This window comes from Heterodontus francisci, chromosome 4, assembly GCF_036365525.1.
Source record: "Heterodontus francisci isolate sHetFra1 chromosome 4, sHetFra1.hap1, whole genome shotgun sequence".
NCBI lineage: Eukaryota > Metazoa > Chordata > Chondrichthyes > Heterodontiformes > Heterodontidae > Heterodontus > Heterodontus francisci.
In genome coordinates this window covers 12,288,938-12,311,992 of record NC_090374.1, presented here as the reverse complement: position 1 = coordinate 12,311,992, position 23,055 = coordinate 12,288,938, and the positions used below count along the sequence as shown (strand labels likewise).

Here is a 23,055-nt window from a genome sequence, read left to right as displayed (position 1 = left end):
CCTACATTAACTCACACCAAGTCCCGTTCCCCTATCACCCCTGTGCTCACTGACCTACATTAACTCACACCAAGTCCCGTTCCCCTATCACCCCTGTGCTCACTGACCTACATTAACTCACACCAAGTCCCGTTCCCCTATCACCCCTGTACTCACTGACCTACATTAACTCACACCAAGTCCTGTTCCCCTATCACCCCTGTACTCACTGACCTACATTAACTCACACCAAGTCCTGTTCCCCTATCACCCCTGTGCTCAATGACCTACATTAACTCACACCATGTCCCGTTCCCCTATCACCCCTGTGCTCACTGACCTACATTAACTCACACCATGTCCCGTTCCCCTATCACCCCTGTGCTCACTGACCTACATTGGCTCTCGGTCAAGCAACATCATAATTTTAAAATTCTCAACCTTCTTTTCAAATCCCTCCCTATCTCTGTAATCTCCTCCAGCCCCACAACCCTCCGATCATCTACCCTGCACTCATCTAATTCTGGCCTCTTGAGAATCCCCGATTTTAATCACCATTGGTGGCCACGCCTTCAGTTGCTGAGGCCCCAGGATCTGGAATTCCCTCCCTATACCTCTCCACCTCACTTTCCTCCTTTAAGATGCCCCTTCAAACCTATCTCTTTGGCCGAGCTTTTGGTCATCTGACCTAATAGCTCCTTTTGTGGCTCAGTGTCGTACTTTGTTTTATTATGCTCCTGTAACGGGCCTTGGGATGTTTTATTACTTTAAAGGCACTATGTAAATATAAATTGTTGTTGTTCTGTTTGCAACATTACAACAGTGAATGCATTTCAAAAATACTACATTGGTTGTAAAGTTCTTTGGGATCTCCCGAGGTTGTGAAAGGCACTATAAAAATGTAGGCTCTTTTTTTTCTGTTACAAACACAGGCCTGTGTTGTCTGTAAAGTTTGTTAGGCCCTAAAACCCTCCGAGGTATCTGCACTTCTCCAGTTTTGGCCTCTTAGACAACCCCGATTTTAATCGCTCCAACATTAGCGGCTGAGCGGGATTTCTCCCCCCTAAACCTCTCTGCCTCGCAGTGAGGTACCTCTGAAGGGCAGCCACTGTAACTGTTCGGGGAAACGCGGCAGTCAATTTGCAGACAGCAAGCTCCCACAGACAGAGAATGAAATGAACAATTGGCTAAGCTGGGAGTTTTGGGAGTGTGTCAATTGAAGGGAGAATGCCAGATAACGAAACTGGCTTGGTGACAAAGACGCCCTTTACAGAAAGTTTGCTTTGTTCAGCAATCCAATGCAACACGATTAGATCTAATTGTTCAAGAGATAGAGAGAAAAAAAATTGTTATGTAGCCAGTGAACAGTTAACAGTCATAGCGAAACTTGGGCACGTTGTATATATATATATAGAGAGGCAGTGGAATCTGCTAACAGTCAGAGAGTCTCTTGTCCTTTGATGGATGCCTGATATTCCCAGAGCCGACCTCTCTCCATTGGACACTCACTCTCTTGTCTCTCGAGATCACCTCTACCCGACCTTCGCCATCATGAGCCTCCACATCAAAGTCGCTCTCCTGCTTTGTGCCATCCTGTGTCACTCCTGCAAAGGTAAGACAACCTCCTTCCATTGTCACAAGATGGGAAGTGTTAAGGGTCCTGAGGCAATTCTTTTGCACCTTAGTCGGGTGGGGGGGGTGGGGTAATGTGGAGAGGGGAGTGAATAAGTCAGAATGTTTCTTTTTGTGATTATTCCCTCCTCGAATCACTTTTGGGGAGCTTTTCTCCATTAACAGGCAGCACGGGAATGCCAGCTGCCAATTCCATTCTGCTGATTTGAGATAGTCCCTGGTATTCCGTGATCATGTTCTTTCAAAGAAGGAAAGAACTTGCATTTCTATCGCACCTCCCAAAGTGCTTCACAGCCCGCGAAGTACTTGTTTGAGGTGTAGTCACTGTTGTAATGTAGGAGACGCAACAGCCAATTTGCACACAGCAAGATCCCACAAACAGCAATGTGATAATGAGCAGATGATCTGTTTGAGCAGTGCTGGGGAGACCAGGATGCTGGGGAGAACTCCCCTGCTCTACTTCGATTAGTGGCCATGGGATCTTTTATTTCCACCTGAGAAAACAGGCAGGGCTTCAATTTAATGTCTCATCCAAAAGACAGCACCTTTGGCAATGCAGCATTCGCTCAGTACTGCACTGGAGCGTCAGCCTGTGCTATGTGCTAGAGTCTGTACAGTGGAGTTTGAACCCCCAACCTCCCAACTCAGAAGTGAGAGTGCCACAGACGGGGTGGGTAGAACATCGGCAGACACTCCTCCCCAGATCATCACAGTGTCCAGCAGATCCAATTAGCCAGAGTCAGGAAGAGAAACCTGGTGCCCGGGCATAAACCTTGGATCTGCTGTCACTATAGAGACTGTGTGACTTTATCGAGCAGCTTTTTATAACCCTCTGCCGATCGGCAACTTACAACCAGGCAGTAGATTGAAAATCTACACCCTTCCCCTCCACATGAGCACCCCGCACAATCATCCAGCCTCTTCTGACAACACTGATCCCTTGCTGGGGTACGATTCCCCACAGATCCCACTTGCTATCCAACCGTGCGATCGCCCTTCACACGTGCGCCCGGTGAATAAGCTGGCTATTCAACTGTGATGACATCGCAGCTAAGCTGCAGTTAGTCCTCAGCCACAATCTGCCAACACCTCAGCTTCCCAACTGGCCACTAGATCAGGAGTAATCCAGACTTATTCTTTTTTCACACTTCCCCCAGCCTCAGGGCTGGTAATTGTAGGCCCTCACCTGCCCCCCCACCCCAACCCAGCCACTCCACTGCCACTCCTGGTGAAATAGTTAACACAGCTCAGAGTGGGGATGGAAGTGGTTAGAACAGTGCTAGTTTTCACATGGTCATGTATCTTTACAATCTCAGGGCATGTTTCCTCTTGTTCTGCTGTAGTAACATACAGCTGTGAACAGTTCAATTAACCGCCCAGTTACTCAATACAATCTTTTAGCTTCATTATTCTCGGGATGTGACCGTCGCTGGCCAGGCCAGCATTTATTGCCCGTTCCCCAGTTGCCCCGAGCTGCCTTCTTGAACCACCGGTGGTGGGTTTGTGACAGCTGAGAGGCTTACTTGACCACTTTAGAGGGCAGTTAAGGGTCAACCAGGTTAGTGTGGGACTGGGGTCACCCTTTAGGACCAGACTTTACCTAGTCACAGCTGTATGTGACTCCAGTCCCAAACTAATGCCATTGGCTCTTAATTGCCCTTAGTTGTATCAAACCCGCTACCAGTGGTTCAAAAGGAAGGTGGTCCACTATCCACCAGGGTCTAAGGGCAACTAGAGATGGGTAATAAATGCCAGCCATGCCAGTGATGCCCACATCATGAATTATTTTTATAAATGACTGATACCGTATGGCATGAACTCGATGGGCCGAATGGCCTCCTTTTGTGCCATAATGACTCTATGATTCATATTTTCAGTGGGGGAGCCGCTTTTGTAGAGGAGGTGGGTGGCAGCAGTGGTGTGGATGAGAGGCAGTGATACAGGGGTAAAGCTCAAACCTCTAGCCCTCAGGTAGGGACCATCAGCCAGGGGTCCAACACCCACTGTCCCTCACCAGACCTTAGATGAAGATGAGTGACAGTCTGACCAGTGACAATTTTTCTTCTGTGGTTAGGAAACCGGGGCGATGATGGTACAATGGACTGTTGCCTGGATGTCAGTCACAAAGTGATTCCCAGACACATCGTGGCGGATTACAAGGTGCAAGATGCTGCGATGGGTTGCCGCATTTCTGCAGTGGTGTAAGTAGGAATCAATGTCCAGTTCACCTCTTGCTCGATGTCACCGCCCACCCCCCTCCCACCAACCCCAACCAGACACCAGTCCCCTTCCCCATCACAGCAATAACATTGGGTCGATGAGGTGCTTGAAACTAAAATAATCCTGCTTTGTTGCTCCCACTTCTGACTGATATTAGGCACCAATCCCATGGGCACTGACTGCCCACAGCTCTTGCAGCCATTCCCCAATTATAAGCCAAGACGTGCTATTCAACCACCAGAGGCACCACAGCCAAACCAATCCATTGATGACGTTGGGCAGATCCCGGGTGATAATGGGGAATGTGGCAGGAGAATCAGAACCCACACTCTGATCCACACACTCCCATCACCAGCAGAGAGTGTGGGATCACTCTGTGCGCACGACCACTATCGACTGGGGTAAAGAGAAGGCAATTGGGAGTGGGAATCCCATCAGACAAATTTCCAGTCCCAACTCCCCATCCCAATTCGACATTGAGGCTAATTGTGATGCAGTCCCCCACACCCCCACCCCGCTCACTGACCCACTCCAACCAGCAGCTCTGGTCTTGAAACAACCAACTCAAGTTGGAATGGAACAGGTAGAGTCCACTCGGGACAGAGTGACACACTGGAAGGCAACTCAAGTCTATGGGGCAGTGGAGACACTCACTGGGTGATTGCTAATGTTAAAATAAACCTTGTTTTGCAGAATCATCACACTGAAGGACAAGAAACTGTGTGCTCCACAGAACACCCGATGGGTGAAGAAATTAATGAGGAGATGTGACAAAATCAGGCAGTTACTGTAAGCAGAACATAAATTCACTTCCGCTTGTAATCACACTCAATGAGGCCTTTCCTGAATATATTAAAGGGGCACAAATCACCCAACACTTCCTAGCTTTGGGTTAGAGCTTAGCAAGTGATTGCACACAAACCTTTAACTCTGTCTGTTACCTGTCCTGGGAGTGTTTGATGGGATAGTGTACAGGGAGCTTTACACTAGAGTTAACCAACGCTGTTTTATAACTTAAAAGCAAAATACTGCGGATGCTGGAAATCTGAAACAAAAACAAGAAATGCTGGAATCACTCAGCAGGTCTGGCAGCATCTGTGGAAAGAGAAGCAGAGTTAACGTTTCGGGTCAGTGACCCTTCATCGGAACGTTCCGAAGAAGGGTCACTGACCCGAAACGTTAACTCTGCTTCTCTTTCCACAGATGCTGCCAGACCTGCTGAGTGATTCCAGCTGTTTTATAACTTGCTGTTGTGAGATTTGAAGTCAAAACTCTAGGTTAGAAATCCAGTCCATGACCAGTTATCAACCAAACGCTAAGCAGCAATGATGAGTACCAGTAACTCTGTTCTTGGTGAAGTAAATGAAAGATTTTCTTGTTCCTAAACCTTTTCCTTCTTTCTAGTGGGCAGTAATCTCAACCAAGGACATTCAAGAAGTGAGAGACTGTGGAAGTGTCGCGACTCCCAGCAGGACCGTGAATAGTCTGCAGCATCTTTCATCTTTACCCTCCCTTACTTCATGACAAACTGTATGAGATAATCCCAGACTAATGTGAATCTGTTTCCAAGTGATAAATGTAGCTGTGGACTGCTTGTAACTGTAAATTCAGTCCCGTTGTCAGGGGATGTGCATTACTTCATCATTATTGCATTCTGGCTCATTGCTTTTAACCCATTAGAGGCCACAAAGGCTGACTGATTGGAGAAGTGGGAAATGTAACGATGCTGCACTGAAATTGGCGTTAGGCTGCATTTGTGGGGCAGTGTAGAGGAAGCTTTCCTTTAATTCTAACCCATGCTGTACCTGTGTTCAAAAGTCCTTGACTAACAATTTCTAGTTGTCACTCATAACTTCAAATGTCAAATTGAACTTTTCCCCAGATTAGTACTGGGTCATGAAAGTGAGCTACTTCAAAAAGGAACTGAATCAATCTTTGCTTGGGAATGGAATTGGGGTTTAAGGAGACACAGCTCAATGTGATTCCAGCTTGTCGATTCTCTGCTGAGGTCATCAGACCAAGGTTAATAGGAGGCTTAAATAGATTTTGCTTGATTCTCTTTGGCAATCAGGAAATAGTTACACCGAACGTTTTGTAAGGAGCTGAGTCACGAGATGAGTGAAGTAGAGTCCATGGGAGGATAGAGTGTATGTAGAATGCAGTAGAGGATAGATAGCCTGGATATCTCTGTTGGTAGAGCATCAGCCTTTTAATCTGAGGGTCCAGGGTTTATGTCCCTGATTTACCATACATACTGAGCACTATGGACTGCAGCAGTTTTTGGAGCAGGTGCACCATCACCTTCTAAGGGTAACTGGAGATAGCCCTTACCAGAGATAATCACATTCCAGCAACAAAGTTAAAAAGAATGAGAGGCAATGATAGGGGTGAGTGTACATGAGCTGTCGGAGATTATACTAGCGGATGAAGTCTATGGGAGAGTAGAATGTACATGGGCTGTGGGAGGATATTAAAAGGGTGAGTTGAGTGTACATGGGCTGTGGGGGATTAAACTAGCAGATAGAGTCTGAGAGGTTACAGCGTACATGGGCCATGGGAGGTGATTAAATTGGTGGGTTGAGTTTACAATTGCATGCACATGGGCCGCAGCCGAAACTGGCATGATAGCTAAATGGTGTTGTCTTGTTTCTATTCTTTTTTATGTATTAAGGTGCAATATTTGTTAAGTGATGCCCATCCTCCCACTCAATTACCTGTAAACACTTTTATTGTACTGATTGAATAAATTTCCAGATTTCTTCATGTCAAATGGTCGTGAATTAAATCTATTTTCTTACCATCCTGATACCAAATCGTTGCTATCTTATGAATGTTGTGAGCTTCTCCTCATTGGGAAGGCACGGAGAAGTCCCCAGGGTGAATTGATCAGGAGAGGGCCAGTCAATCAGGAAAAGAAAGCCTTAAGTTTACACAGCAAGGTTATCACAAAGCGAGGTTCACCTGTCAGCTGTGACTCAGTTGGTAGCAATCGTGGTTCTGCGCCAGAGGGTTCTGGGTTCAAGTTCCAATCCAAAAAGTTGAGCACACAAATCCAGCCTGACACTCCAGTGCTACACTGTTGGCAGTGCCATCTTTTGGATAAGACCTTAAACCGAGATCCTATCTACCCTCTCAGGTGGACATAAAAGACTCAATAGCACCATTGGAAGAAGAGCAGAAGAGTTTTCCCAGGGTCCTGGTCAACGTTTATCCCTCAACCAACATCAATAAAACTCACTATCACATTGATATGTAAGGGAGCTTGCTGTGAGTAAATGGGTTGCTGGGTTTCCTACATTACAACAGTGACTACACTTCAAAAGTCTCTCCAAAAAGTTATAGATTGGTTAAATGAGTGGGCAAAAATTTGGCAGATGGCGTATTATGTGGGAAAATATGAGGTTTCCACTTTGGTAGGAAGAATAGCAAAGCGGAATATTATTTACATGGAGAGAGACTACAGAATGCTGTGGTGCAGAGGGATCTTGTACATGAATCACAAGAGAATTAGTATGCAAGTATGGCAAATAATTAGGAAGGCAAATGGAATGCTGGCATTTATTGCAAGGGGAATGGAGTATAAAAGTAGGGAAGTCTTGCTCCAACTGTACAGGGCATTGGTGAGACTGCACTTAAAGTACTGCGTACAGTTTTGGTCTCCTTACTTCAGGAGGGATATACTTGCATTGGAAGCAGTTCAGAGAAGGTTCACTCGGCTGATTCCTGGGATGAAGCGGTTGTCTTATGAGGAAAGGTTGAGCGAGTTAGGTTGATACGCATTGGAGTTTAGAAGAATGAGAGGTAATCTTATTGGAACATGAAAGGTTCTGAGGGGGCTTGACAGGGTAGATGTTTCCCCTCATGGGGATTTTCAAAGTAATGAATCTCCCTTTTAAGATGGAGATGAGGAGGAATTTCTTCTCTCAGATGGTTGCTATATTTTGGAATGATGTACCCTAGAGAGCAGTGGAGGCTCTTATTTCTTTATGTTCGTATTGGCTGTAAAGAATTTGGGATATCCTGAGGAGGTGAAAAGCATCATATTAAAGTCTTGAAAAGCTTATTATAAGTGCAAGTTCTCTCTTTGCTTTCTTTCTTTCTCAGCACTTTACATACAATCAATTATCCAGAAGTTCAGCATAGCTGTTACATAGGGTAGTGTGGCAGTCATTTACTGCATAGCAAGTCCCACACACAGTGATGAGAAAGTTATGGTTAGGTGCGCTTAGCAGGGAATGAAGACAAAGATTCCAACATTTTGAGTAACATTGAGTTTGAGTAGCAGACACTCAATGAGTCATGGTTTCAACACAGCCAGCACTTAGGGTGGGGACAATAGTGGTGTGGTGGTAATGTCACAGAACTAATTGTCCCAAGGCCTAGACTAATTCCCTGGGGACGCAGGCTCACAGGACGCTGGTGGGATTTAAATGCAAGTAATTAATAAAAATCTGGAATTGAAAACTAGTCTCAGTAACAATTTTATGAGACCAGCAACAATTGTCATAAAAACCCATCTGGTTCTTTAATATCCGTTATTGAAGGTCTGGACTACATGTGACTCCTAGCTTATAGCAAGATGGTCCCAAACCAATCAATTGTCAAGGGCAATTAGGATGGGCAACAAATGCTAGCCTTACATCCACATCCCATGAAACAATAAAAAAGGAAGATTGTGGAATCATAGAATCATAGAAGGTTTAAGGCACAGAAAGAGGTCACTTGGCCCATCGTGTCTGTACTGGCCGAAAAACAATCCACCTATTCTAATCCTACCTTCCAGCATTTGGTCCATAGCCCTGCAGCTTACAGCATTTAAGGTGCATATCCAGATTCCTTGTGAATGAATTGAGGGTTTCTGCCTCAACTACCCTTTCAGGCAGTGAGTTCCAGACCCCCAGTACCCTCTGGGTGAAAAAACTTTTCTTCATCTCCCCTCTAATTTTTCTACCAATCACTTTAAATCTATGTCCCCTCATCACTGACCTCTCTGCTAATGTGAATAGACCCTTCACCTCCACTCTATCCAGGCTCCTCACAATTTTACACATTTCAATCAGATCTCCCCTCAGCCTTCTCTGTTCCAAGGAGAACAACCCCAGCCTATCCAATCTTTCCTCATAACTGCATTTTTCCAGTCCTGGCAACATCCTCGTAAATCTCCTCTGTACCCTCTCTAGTGCAATTACATCCTTTCTGTAATGAGGTGACCAGAACTGCACACAGTACTCAAGTTGTGGCCTAACCAATGAGTTATACAGTTCCAGCATAACCTCCCTGTTCTTATATTCTATACCTCAGCTAACAAAGGAAAGGATTCCAATTGCCTTCTTAACCACTTTATCGACCACTCCTGCTACCTTCAGGGATCTGTGGACATTCACTCCAAGGTCCCTCACTTCCTCTACACTTCTCAGTATTTTCCCATTAATTGTGTATTCTTTTGCTTTGTTTGACCTCCCCAAATGCATCACCTCACACTTCTCCAAGTTGAATTCCATTTGCCACTTTTCTGCCCATCTGACCAGACCATCAATATCTTCCTGCAGCCTACAGCTATCCTCCTCGCTATCTACCGCACGGCCAATCTTTGTGTCATCTGCAAACTTCTTGATCATGCCCCCAAATTTACATTCAAATTGTTAATATAATACCACAAAAAGCAGGGGACCCACTACTGAGCCCTGCGGAACACCACTGGAAACGGCCCTCCAATGAGATGACATTCACTGGCAATCCAGTCAATCTGGCCACCAAGGAGAGATCTTTAATCATGTCCAAAGTCCACAACCTCAATGCCAAAAAAATCTCATGGACTGGCCCAGTCACCAAATCCTGAACTGTAATTGATATCCACTTGGAGCCTCAAATTTGACAATCTGAATGCCAGGCTGTCCCAAAGCTTTTTACAGTCAAATAATTACTCACCTAAATGAACAAGGGGTATCTAGGTGCCAGGGATGCTGAACACATCAGTGATTAAACCTAAAAAAAACCAACTAGAATGAATATCAAATTAACAATAGAATAGCAAAAACACAAGAGAGAGAAAGATAGTTTGAATTTAGAGTAAATCTCCCTTTACACTGTCCCCATCAAACACTCCCCAGGACAGATACAGGAAGGGGTTAGATACAGAGTAAAGCTCCCTCTACACCATCCCCATCAAACACTCCCCAGGACAGGTACAGCACGGGGGTTAGATACAAAGTAAAGCTCCCTCCACACCATCCCCATCAAACACTCCCAGGACAGGTACAGCACGGGGTTAGATACAGAGTAAAGCTCCCTCTACACCATCCCCATCAAACACTCCCCAGGACAGGTACAGCACGGGGGTTAGATACAAAGTAAAGCTCCCTCTACACCATCCCCATCAAACACTCCCAGGACAGGTACAGCACGGGGTTAGATACAGAGTAAAGCTCCCTCTACACCATCCCCATCAAACACTCCCAGGACAGGTACAGCACGGGGTTAGATACAGAGTAAAGCTCCCTCTACACTGTCCCATGAAACACTCACAGAAAAAAAAGAAAAAAAAAATGGGGGTTAGATACAGAGTAAAGTTCCCTCTACACCGTCCCCATCAAACACTCCCAGGACAGGTACAGCACGGGGTTGGATCTCCTCGTCGGTCTGCTCCTGGGCCTGGCCAAGGTGGCAATTCACAGGTCCAGGTTGCGGTCCGTCAGGGGGTCCGTCCTCCCTGATTGCCTGCCCCTCTTCCGCGGTAACGTTCGCGCCCGGGTGTCCCTGGAGAAGGAGCATGCGGTGTCCGCCGGTACGCTTGAGGCCTTCCGCGACCGGTGGGCACCGCAGGGACTGGAGTGCATTGTCGACGTCGAGAATGGCATTTTAATTTGATTTTTGTTTATTTCTGTTTTTAATAAAGTTATTTAAAAATTATAAGTATGTATATAAAGGGGGCCTGAGCAATAAAGGCCCCCTCAACATGAAAAATATAAAAGGGGCCTGGGTTATAAAGGCCACCTTAAGAAAAGAAAACGAGGTTAGATACAGAGTAAAGCTCCCTCTACACTGTCCCCATCAAACACTCCCAGGACAGGTACAGCACGGGGGTTAGATACAGAGTAAAGCTCCCTCTACACTGTCCCATTAAACACTCCCAGGACAGGTACAGCTTGGGTTAGATACAGAGTAAAACTCCCTCTACACTGCCCCATCAAACACTCGCAGGACAGGTACAGCACGGGGGTTAGATACAGAGTAAAGCTCCCTCTACACTGTCCCATCAAACACTCCCAGGACAGATACAGCACGGGGGTTAGATACAGAGTAAAGCTCCCTCTACACTGTCCCATCAAACACTCCCAGGACAGATACAGCACGGGGGTTAGATACAGAGTAAAACTCCCTCTACACTGTCCCCATCAAACACTCCCAGGACAGATACAGCACGGGGGTTAGATATGGAGTAAAGCTCCCTCTACACTGTCCCCCATCAAACACTCCCAGGACAGGTACAGCACGGGGGTTAGATACAGAGTAAAGCTCCCTCTACACTGTCCCATTAAACACTCCCAGGACAGGTACAGCTTGGGTTAGATACAGAGTAAAACTCCCTCTACACTGCCCCATCAAACACTCCCAGGACAGGTACAGCACGGGGGTTAGATACAGAGTAAAGCTCCCTCTACACTGTCCCATCAAACACTCCCAGGACAGATACAGCACGGGGGTTAGATACAGAGTAAAGCTCCCTCTACACTGTCCCATCAAACACTCCCAGGACAGATACAGCACGGGGGTTAGATACAGAGTAAAACTCCCTCTACACTGTCCCCATCAAACACTCCCAGGACAGATACAGCACGGGGGTTAGATATGGAGTAAAGCTCCCTCTACACTGTCCCATCAAACACTCCCAGGACAGATACAGCACAGGGGTTAGATACAGAGTAAAGCTCCCTCTACACTGTCCCATCAAACACTCCCAGGACAGGTACAGCACGGGGGTTAGATACAGAGTAAAGCTCCCTCTACACTGTCCCATCAAACACTCCCAGGACAGATACAGCACGGGGGTTAGATACAGAGTAAAGCTCCCTCTACACTGTCCCATCAAACACTCCCAGGACAGATACAGCACGGGGGTTAGATACAGAGTAAAACTCCCTCTACACTGTCCCCATCAAACACTCCCAGGACAGATACAGCACGGGGGTTAGATATGGAGTAAAGCTCCCTCTACACTGTCCCATCAAACACTCCCAGGACAGATACAGCACAGGGGTTAGATACAGAGTAAAGCTCCCTCTACACTGTCCCATCAAACACTCCCAGGACAGGTACAGCACGGGGGTTAGATACAGAGTAAAGCTCCCTCTACACTGTCCCATCAAACACTCCCAGGACAGATACAGCACGGGGGTTAGATACAGAGTAAAGCTCCCTCTACACTGTCCCCATCAAACACTCCCAGGACAGATACAGCACGGGGGTTAGATATGGAGTAAAACTCCCTCTACACTGTCCCATCAAACACTCCCAGGACAGATACAGCACGGGGGTTAGATACAGAGTAAAGCTCCCTCTACACTGTCCCATCAAACACTCCCAGGACAGATACAGCACGGGGGTTAGATACAGAGTAAAACTCCCTCTACACTGTCCCCATCAAACACTCCCAGGACAGGTACAGCACGGGGGTTAGATACAGAGTAAAACTCCCTCTACACTGTCCCCATCAAACACTCCCAGGACAGATACAGCACGGGGGTTAGATACAGAGTAAAGCTCCCTCTACACTGTCCCCATCAAACACTCCCAGGACAGGTACAGCACGGGGGTTAGATACAGAGTAAAACTCCCTCTACACTGTCCCATCAAACACTCCCCAAAAAAATAAACAAAGTGATTGATGACAACGCTACATCATCAGAATGCGCCGCGGTGCGTACATGCGCACACGGTCTCGGGCCCTCTGCGCATGCGCTGCGGTCCGGATTGCCAGGACCAATTTGCGCGTGCGCAGACGACGTCATCGCATAACGTCATCTTCCTCGCGGAACACGCCAGGTTGGCCTCTGCGCATGCGCAAACTGGTCCTGGCAATCCGGACCGCAGCGCACGCGCAGAGGGCCTGAGACCGTGTGCGCATGTGCGTCAATCTTCCGAAAGCTTCGGCGCGAGTTTTTGAAAATGGAAGGAGGAGAGGTTGCGTCGGGCATTTTATCTCAATTATTTAGTCATTTTGGACATTTGCTTCATTTTTATTAGACAGAAGAGATTGTTCCAAGGTAAGTTGCTCTGAAAATATTTGCATTGTCTGGGGCACCGCATGTGCTCCAGTCCCTGTTGTTAAGTTGGTCTGAAAACATTTCAAGGGAAAGGAGGGGGTAAAGGAGGGAAGGGAGGAGGGAAAGGAGGGAGGGAAGAAGGGAAGGGAGGGAAGAAGGGAAGGGAGGGAGGGAAGGAGGAAGGGAGGGGGGAAGGGAGGGAGGGACGGGGAGGGAAGGGAGGGAGGGACGGGGGGGGAAGGGAGGGAGGAAGGGAGGTCGGGGGGGAGGGGGGAGCAGCGGAGCGGAAGGGGAGTGCCTTTTTCTGTGCATGCGCCATAAACACAATGAGATGATGAGATGGAGCCAATTAATTTGCCCAACAATTGCCCGGAAGCACCTTCGGATGGAGGTGGCCACGCGCTGGACATCAGTCGCGTGCCACAATCCATGGATCATGAGCGTTTCACCCCCTGGCCTAATGATCTGATGGACCATACATACGCCTGCCTGTTCAAAGCTCCACTTCCCCCACCTGCGGTACCCTCTCCTTGCTGTTCAGTTACACAGCCACCTGTCCCTGCACCCATCCAAGCAGTGCACATGGACACACAGTCACCTGTTCCTGCACCCATCCGAGCAGTGCACGTGGACACACAGCCACATGTTTCCCCATCCGCCCTTGAAACAACCATGCAGAGCCTTGTGAGACTCCGCAATTGCCAGCTGCTGCCTGTCAAGCAGAGAAGGCGTCCAAAGGGGTCAAGCACTTGGGGAACATTCAGCAAGAAGAGACTGAGCACTAAAAGAAACAAGCATGCCGTGTCCAGTGGTAGCACAAATGTGAATGCTCTTGCTGCGTACACAACTGGTGAGGTGGGAGTGCAGCCACACCATTCTCCATCCTCAGTGTTGCTTTCAGGCAAAGGTAGATAAGAGTGAAAGAAATGGAAGATGATGCTGATAGTAGTAGGCAGGATTAAATGGGAATGGATGGGAAGACGCACGAGTAGCATAACCACTAGCAGGGAACAGCTGGGCTAAATGGCCTGCTTTATGTTCATAGTCCAAAAGAAATGTGCTTCTTTGTCCGGCACCCTCACATCATTCATGTTTTCCCTGAGAGCAGCATTGAACCATCACGAGATAGGGGCAGTTACATCATCCTGACTCCTACAGCTAAGGTGGGTACTAAGTGATTCATTGGCGGTGTTATCAGTACATACCTTTACCGCAGAACACAAAGCATGCTCAACAGTAATTTCATTGGAGGGAGGGAAGCTCTGACACTGATGTTCTTTCATTATTTCCTTTCATGTAAAATGTGCCCTTGAGAAAACAATCCTCGACACTTAAGGACGGCATTCCAGCAAAGGAGGCAGTGCAGGAGAGGACACAAGGATGTGATGATTCCTGCATCTGAGGTGGGTAATAAGTGCTTCATTGGCGACGTTATCAATTGGTGCCTTCACTGCAGAACTTAAAAAGGTGTGCACAACAGTAATTTCAGTGGATGGAGGGAGGCAAGCTCTGACTCTGATTTGCTTTATCTCTTTTCATGTAAAACATGCCGTCGAGAAAACAATCCTTGAGACTTGAGGTCAGCATTCAAGCAATGAAGGCAACTGGATCATGCTGCGGAGCTCATCACGATGTGGAAAGGAACATTGCATTTATGGATGAATTGGGAATGCACATTGGGATGCGTTTGGGGAACATTCACCAAGAATAGACTGAGCTCAGACTCTTGTGACTTTGTCTTCTTCACATGGACAATACAGTAGTGGAATAGAGAGCCAAGCGTTCATTCACCACACGGCTCTCCAGGAACAATCTCTTTAGCTGTGCATAGCAGAGACTCGGCCTGTCTGTCTAACGGGAATGCTGGACACAACACTCATGTATCCATGCACAGCAGTTCCTCGGATACTTAATGAACTTAATAAAACTTCTCAATAATTAAACCCAGAATTGTTGAGGTTTTGTTTTGCATGCTATTTCCCCGACTTTGCAACTGCACTTCAGATATTCAACTATGGTGGAGGGGTGGAGGTAGGGGGGTAGAGGGGGGGTGGGTGAAGAGGGGGAGGGGTGGGGAGAGCGGGGAGGGGTGGGGAGAGCGGGGAGGGGTGGGGAGAGCGGGGAGGGGTGGGGAGAGGGAGCATGCAAAATGCAGGGACCAGACAGTTGCAATGCCTGAAGTACTGTGGAGAAGTAGAGAAAGCAACTGGGTAGGGGAGAAAGCAACTGGATTGGGCATCCGCAGCTGGAGGGAACGGCTGAATGGAGAGGGCCGGAAGCGAGAGGCCATAGAGAGCCGCAGGGAGCGAGCGTGCGAAGACCTTGGTGTCACCGGGTCCAGGGACTGGCCAGTAAGTCTTTTGCTGTTGTGTTTATGGCGCATGCACGGAAAAAGGCACTCCTCTTCCGTTCCGCTGCTCCCCCCCCCCTACTCTCTCCCCTTCCTCCCTCTCCCTCCCCTCCTCCCTCTCCCCCTCCCCCCACTTCCCCCAGCTCTCCCCCTCCCCCCTTCTTTACCCCTCCCTCCTTGACCCCTCCCTCCTTCCCCCTTCTCCCCCCTCTTTCCCCCTCCTCCCCCCCTTTCCCCCTCCTTCCCCCTCCCTCCCCCTCCCTCCCCATCCCTCTTCCCCCCCCTCCCCCTCCCTCTTTCCCCCCTCCCCCTCCCTCTTCCCCCCTCCCCCTCCCTCTTCCCCCCCTCCCTCTTCCCCCCCCCCTCCCCCTCCCTCTCCCCCTCCCTCTTTCCCCCCCCCCTCCCCGGCACCGCTACCGCTGCTCTCCCAGCCCTGCTCTCCCCGCCCCCGCGCTGCTCTCCCCGGCCCGCTCCACTCTCTCACTCCGGCCATTGTATTCTGCCACGTGTTTGTTAGGTTTCATCTCTGTGATTCTTTGAGCAGCGCCATCTTTAGTCCTGGCAGCTGCTACAGTCGCAATCTGTGACGTTTTCGTGGCACATGCTGTATTTGCGCATGTGCCAAAACAGCGCCACCTACCGATCACGTTGTCAACAATTGCGGTCAAAAATAAAACGAGGGTTAGAGACAGAGTAAAGCTCCCTCTACACTGTCCCCATTAAACACTCCCAGGGCAGGTACAGTACGGGGTTAGATACAGAGTAAAACTCCCTCTACACTGTCCCCATTAAACACTCCCAGGGCAGGTACAGCACAGGGTTAGATACAGAGTAAAGCTCCCTCTACACTGTCCCCATCAAACACTCCCAGGGCAAGTACAGCACGGGGTTAGATACAGAGTAAAGCTCCCTCTACACCAGGGTTGTCTAACCTTTTCGCGTGGGACAGGTAACGAGATGAATTGAATGCTGAAGTGATGATTCGGTGACAACAAGTTCAAGCTTTGAAGGGCTGTAACAAGAAGAGAAGATGGGGGAGGGTTTGATGCATGTGGTAACGAATGGGTCATTGTTGGACATAATGGGGAAAAAAAGAGTGTGAATGTTAAAGATCCCATTGTACTATTTGAAGACGAGCAGGAGAGTTCTCCCCAGTGTCTTGGCTAAAATGTATCTCAATCAAACATCATGAAAATATTATCTTGTCATTATCCCTTCGCTGTTTGTGGGAGCTTGCTGTGTGCAAATTAACTGCTGTGTTTTCTACATTATAACAATGACTACCTTCAAAAGTATTTCATTGGCTGTAAAGCGCTTTGGGATGTCCTGAGGCCATGAAAGATGCTATATAAATGCAAGTCCTTATTTTGCCGTCTTGGAGGAACAAGAGAGTAAATTTCACATGATTGAAACTATCAAGAGAGATAAGGGATGTTGTAATGAAAAAAGAAATATTGAAAGAGGTGAGAGAAGGATTGTTTTACTATCACAGCAAGCTCATAATAAGGAGATATATTAACAGGATATTGCCCTTAGTTACGAGCATTATCTCGTTCAATAATGGACTTCAGCTTAAGATCACATTACCCATCGAGATAAGAAAACACTAGAGAATGCAAAAGGATTTCGCTGTTTCCACGGTCTCTGTGTTTCATTCCATCAGCTTAGCTGAGCTGCTGAAATCCTGGTAAGATTCCCCGTAGCAGCCTCGTCTCAACTGAAAATCTCTGGCAGTATTGAGGGAAAGCTGCTTTGTCAGAGGGACAGTAAAACTGGAACCCCCTCTCTCCCTGTTCAGGAGGATATTAAAGAAACGCAGGCAAGGAATAGCTGGACATTTATCACAGTTACTGGTGCACAGAATGACTACTCTTTTCACCAACCTATGAACAAGCACTTCAAACCAGATTGATTGTGTGCAACATGCTGAGACGTCCTGGTGTGACAAAACATTTCATAAATACAAGGCCCATTATTATTTACACTTCAATTGTCTTCATAATCTGCCTGGGTGAGGTGTAAATGCAAACACAGGCGACTTGGGGTGTTTCTATATTGCAACCCGTCGAGATTTCTGAGCTCCTCTAATTCTGGCCTCTTGAGTGTCCCCGACCTTTTTCATTTCACCATTGGTGGCCGTGCTTTCAGAGGCCCTAAGCTCTAGAATGTCCTCCCTAAACTTTCTGCCTTGCTACCTCCTTTTCTCCTCCTTCAAGATGCTCCCTAAAAATCTGCCTTTACCAAGGAAGAAGATGCTGCCAAAGTCAAGGTGAAAGAAAAGGTAGTTGAGACACTGGTTAGGCTAAAAATTGATAAAGAGGTGGTATTAGATAGGCTGGCTGAACCTAAAGTTATTAAGTCTCCAGAACCGGATGAGACGCATCCAAGGATACTGAGGGAAGTAAGGGTGGAAATTGCGGAGGCACTGGTCATAATCTTCCAGTCCTCCCTAGGTATCGGGGTGCTGCCAGAGGACTGGAAAACTGCAAATCTTACACCCTTGTTCAAAAAAGGGTGTAAGGATAAACCCAGCAACCACAGGCCAGTCAGTTTAACCTCGATGTTGGGAAAGCTTTCAAAAATGATAATTTGGGATAAAATTAATCATCACTTGGACAAATGTGGATTAATTAAGGAAAGTCAAAGGGTGCTTTCCTGAATGGAGGGATGTGACTAGTGGTGTTCCGCAGGGATCAGTGCTGGGACCTTTGCTGTTTGTAGTATATATAAATGACTTGGAGGAAAATGTAGCTGGTCTGATTAGTAAGTTTGCGGATGACACAAAGGTTGGTGGAGTTGCGGATAGTGATGAGGATTGTCAGAGGATACAGCAGGATGTAGATCGGTTGGAGACTTGGGCAGAGGAATGGCAGATCGAGTTTAATCTGGACAAATGTGAGGTAATGCATTTTGGAAGGTCTAATCCAGGTGGGAAGTATACAGTAAATGGCAGAATCCTTCGGAGTATTGACAGGCAGAGAGATCTGGGCGTACAGGTCCACAGGTCACTGAAAGTGGCAACGCATGTAGATAAGGTAGTCAAGAAGGCATACGGCATGCTTGCCTTCATCGGTTGGGGCATAGAGTATAAAAATTGGCAAGTCATGCTGCAGCTGTACAGAAACCTAGTTAGGCCACACTTAGAATATTGCGTGCAATTCTGATCGCCACACTACCAGAAGGATGTGGAGGCTTTAGAGGGGTACAGAAGAGGTTTACCAGGATGTTGCCTGGTCTGGAGGGTATTAGCTATGAGGAGAGGTTGGATAAACTCAGATTGTTTTCACTGGAACGACGGAGGTGGAGGGGTGACATGATAGAGGTTTACAAAGTTATGAGCGGCATGGACAGAGTGGATAGTCAGAAGCTTTATCCCAGGGTGGAAGAGTCAGTTACTAGGGGACATAGGTTTAAGGTGTGAGGGGCAAAGTTTAGAGGGGATGTGCGAGGCAAGTTCTTTACACAGAGGGTGGTGAGTGCCTGGAACTTGCTGCCGGGGGAGGTGGTGAAAGCAGGTACGATAGCGACGTTTAAGAGGCATCTTGACAAATATATGAATAGGATGGGAATAGAGGGATATGGTCCCCGGAAGTGCAGAAGGTTTTAGTTTAGGCAGGCATCAAGATTGGTGCAGGCTTGGAGGGCCGAATGGCCTGTTCCTGTGCTGTACTGTTCTTTGTTCTTTGTCAACACAGATTTGCTAAGAGCAAATCGTGTTTCACGAACTTGCTTGCATTTGTTGATGAACTAACAGAGAGGGTTGATGAGGGTAATGTGGTTGATGTGGTGTACATGGACTTCCAAAAGGCATCTGATAAAGTGCCACATAACAGGCTTGCCAGCAAACCTACAGAACATGGGATAAAAGGGACAGGAGCAGCTTGATATGAAATTAGCTGAGTGACAGGAAACAGAGAGTAGTGGTGAACAGTTGTTTTTTATACTAGAGGAAGGTGAGATTCCCCAGGGGTCAGTGTTGGGATCCCTGCTTTTCTTGATATGTATTAATGGCCCTAACTGGGGTGTACAGGGCACAATTTCAAAATTTGCTGGTGAGACAAAACTTGGAAGTATTGTGAACTGTGAGGAGGCTAGTGGTAGACTTCAAGATGTCATAGACTGGCTGTTGGAATGGCTGGACAGGTGACATGAAATTTAATGCAGAAAAGCTGAAGTGATTCATTTTGGTAGGAAAAATGAGGAGTGGCAATATAAAATAAAGGGTACAATTCTAATAAAGGGTGCAGGAGCAGAGGGAGCTGGGGTATACATTTACAAATCATTGAAGGTTGCAAGGCAGATTGAGAAAGCTGTTAATAAAGCATCCGGGATCCTGGGTTTTATAAATAGTGTCACAGACACAGGTAAGGGAAGTGGGTGGTTCCCACTGAACACTTCCCAACGGACCACAATTGTGCTTTATTAAAATGATGCTTTAGCCCCTGAGTGTCTTTAGGGTCAAATAAACAGTCAAATGATAGATTTCCTCATAGGTAAAAAAAAACAATTTATTTTTAAACAAATCCCAAAATGATTGCAACCTTACGCACGTACACATTCACCCATGCATACATACACAAGAATAGATAGACAGAAAAGGGAATGTGAGAGGTAGTTTAAGTCTCAATTGAGGTAAGTGTTCACGGTTTACAGAAGATTATTGAGTCTTCTGAGGAGGACAAGTCCTTTTTTTAAAGTTGCAGGCCTGTTAGTCTTGAATTTGAAGAGGTATTGTAAAGCTCTAGTGGTTGTAATACAGCCCAAAGCTGATGGTGTGCAGTTTATTACCTTCACAGATGGTTAGTCTCAAAGTCACTTTGTGATGTCTCTGCTGTGGTGGTTGTTCTTTGTCAGCAGGGTTCTTCTCTTGCCTGCTGGATCCTTCTCACAGGCTTTCTGCGATGTTGGCTTTATCTCCTCTCTCTCTCTCCAGACAGCGACCTTTTTATGGTAAAAATCTCACATTAGTTTCTGTTAGGAGACACATGGCCCGCTCTCCTGTTGTGACCACACAATGGGCCAGGATGATAATGATGGCCATAGTTCGATATATGAATGGGATTCATTGTTATGATGTTGTTGCTTCACACCTTATTCATCTTGGTTTGGCTATGAGCCAGACTGTCTCCAGCATCCTCCGTTAATCCATTGATGTTGATAATATTCATTAATTTTCAGTAGCTCGTTTCAATTTCAAAGCAGTTCTCCCTATGGCTATTTCATGTGAGTTTCATAAGCTCCATCTTTGAAGATGAGTTGGTGGATTTGCAGTGCAAGAGAGGTCACATGGAGGCTACACCATTTTTACTGTATATAAATGTCCATATTCTTGTCATTTTGGTTAGCAGTTGACTTTTTAAATTCATAATTCTTCCATTTCATTGTTTATTTCATCAAGGTTCCTTCCATGCATGACACAAGGAAGTTATGATAAATCTGTATTGTTACAAGAGTTTTGTTTTTGTATTGAAAGCTTAGAATTCTGTGTGTTTTTAAAAACTGAGGAAAGGATTTTTCTCTGTGACATTGATTGTTTAAACTTGGTGGGTTTGAACTGAATGAAATACACAGACTGCAAGGCACCTGTTTCCAAACAACTCAGCAAGGGAATGACAAGTGAGGATTTATGATTGTCATGTGACTTGATTATTGAAGTTTAGTTTCACTTTTGGATTGTGAAAAGAACCAGTGAGTTGGACAAGGAGCAGGCAGTTTGAAATCTGGCTGTGACCTGCCTGGAGACTGGAGAAAAAGACCTCTCTCTGTAAGGGAAGACTTGCATCTCTTGAAAAGAAATCCTACATTTGTAATGTGGCTGAGATTTGCCTGGAGAGAGCAAAAAGATCCAGAAAAAAGAAGTTACTTCTCTCTGTAGAGGAAGGCTGTTTTTCAGAGAAGAAACCCCTGCATGTCAGAGTTATCAAATTCATTTACCTCCAGTCTTCGAAGAATCCCTGCCTCAAAAACAGTTCCTGTCGCCTCCTGTGTTTTGGGAGATCCTGAAACCTCAAGAAAGCTTCTGCTGCTCGACTGTTGCTTCAAGACCCAAGCAGACCTGTTGCTGCACCTTTGCTGAAAGACCTGTGTGATGCCTGCTGCTGACAAATTGCCTTGAATGCCTACCCATCGCAGACTGTTCATCAACCTCGCCTGAAAAAACGTCGAATAGCATCCAACAATTCGACTCAGGGACACCTCACCATACCAAACATCCTACCAGATCGTGATAAACTCAATCGTTTTATTTTTTCTATCAATTCCTAAGAAACAGCTGTAAACCAAAAGAAAATCCTTTTTCCCCGGTTAACCAGTTTTTTTGAATATATGTGTGTGTGCATGAGGGCTAGGAAGAATAGGAATTTCTTATTTATTTAATCATTCATGGGACATGGGCATCGCTCGCTAGGCCAGCATTTAGTGATCATCCCTAATTGCCCTTGAGAAGGTAGTGGTGAACCGCCTTCTTGAACCGCTGTAGTCCATGTGGGGTAGGTACACCCACAGTGCTGTTGGGAAGGGAGTTCCAGGATTTTGACCCAGTGACAGTGAAGGAACAGCGATATAGTTCCAAGTCGAGATGGTGTGTGGCTTGGAGGGGAACTTGGTGGTGTTCCCATGCATTTGCTGCCTTGTCCTTCTAGGTGGTAGAGGTCGTGGGTTTGGAACGTGCATTGCTGCAGTGCATCTTGTAAATGGTACACACTGATGCCACTGTGCATCGGTGGTGGACGGAGTGAATGTTTGTAGATGGAGTGCCAATCAAGCGGACTGCTTTGTCCTGGATGGTGTCGAGCTTCTTGAGTGTTGTTGAAGCTGCACCCATCCAGGCAAGTGGAGAGTATTCCATCACACTCCTGACTTGTGCCTTGCAGACGGTGGACCGGCTTTGGGGAGTCAGGAGGTGAGTGACTCGCCACAGGATTCCTAGCTTCTGACCTGCTCTTGTAGCCACGGTATTTACATGGCTACTCCAGTTCAGTTTCTGGTCAATGGTAATCCCCAGGATGTTGATAGTGGGGGATTCAGTGATGGTAATGCCATTGAATGTCAAGGGGAGATGGTCAGATTCTCTCTTGTTGGAGATGGCCATTGACTGGCACTTGTGTGGTGTGAATGTTACTTGCCACTTATCATCTCAAGCCTGGATATTGTTCAGGTCTTGCTGCATTTCTACACAGACTGCTTCTTGATATGTTGTGACCAGTGGAGCAGTGGGATTGAATGCCACCATGGTCGCAACAGAATAAAACACGGGTTCAGCCTCAACTGGAGTATTGAGGATGTAAATGCATTGGAAGCAGTTCAGTGAAGGTTTACTAGACTAATACCTGGAATGGGCGGGTTGTCTTATGAGGAAAGGTTGGACAGGCTAGGCTTGTATCCATTGGTGTTTAGAAGAGTAAGAGGTGACTTGATTGAAACATAAATAATCCTGAGGGGTCTTGACAGGGTGGATGTGAAAAGGATGTTTCCCCTTGTGGGAGAATCTAGATCTAGGGGTCACTGTTTAAAAATAAGGGGTTGCCCATTTAAGACAGAGATGAGGAGAAATTTTTTCTCTCAGAGGGTCGTGAGTCTTTGGAATTCTCTTCCTCAAAAGGTGGTGGGAGC

At 46.8% G+C, this 23,055-nt stretch overlaps 1 protein-coding gene across 1 annotated transcript; it reads left to right on the top strand.

Moving 5' to 3' along the window:
- Window positions 1-1,396: 1,396 nt before the first annotated feature.
- LOC137368895 (C-C motif chemokine 19-like) lies at window positions 1,397-6,601 on the top strand. Its single transcript, XM_068029144.1, has 4 exons — window positions 1,397-1,591; window positions 3,686-3,812; window positions 4,525-4,620; window positions 5,236-6,601. The coding sequence occupies exons 1-4, from the start codon at window positions 1,444-1,446 to the stop codon at window positions 5,243-5,245; spliced, it is 381 nt and encodes a 126-aa protein (XP_067885245.1). The 5' UTR covers window positions 1,397-1,443; the 3' UTR covers window positions 5,246-6,601.
- The last annotated feature ends 16,454 nt before the right edge of the window (window positions 6,602-23,055 follow it).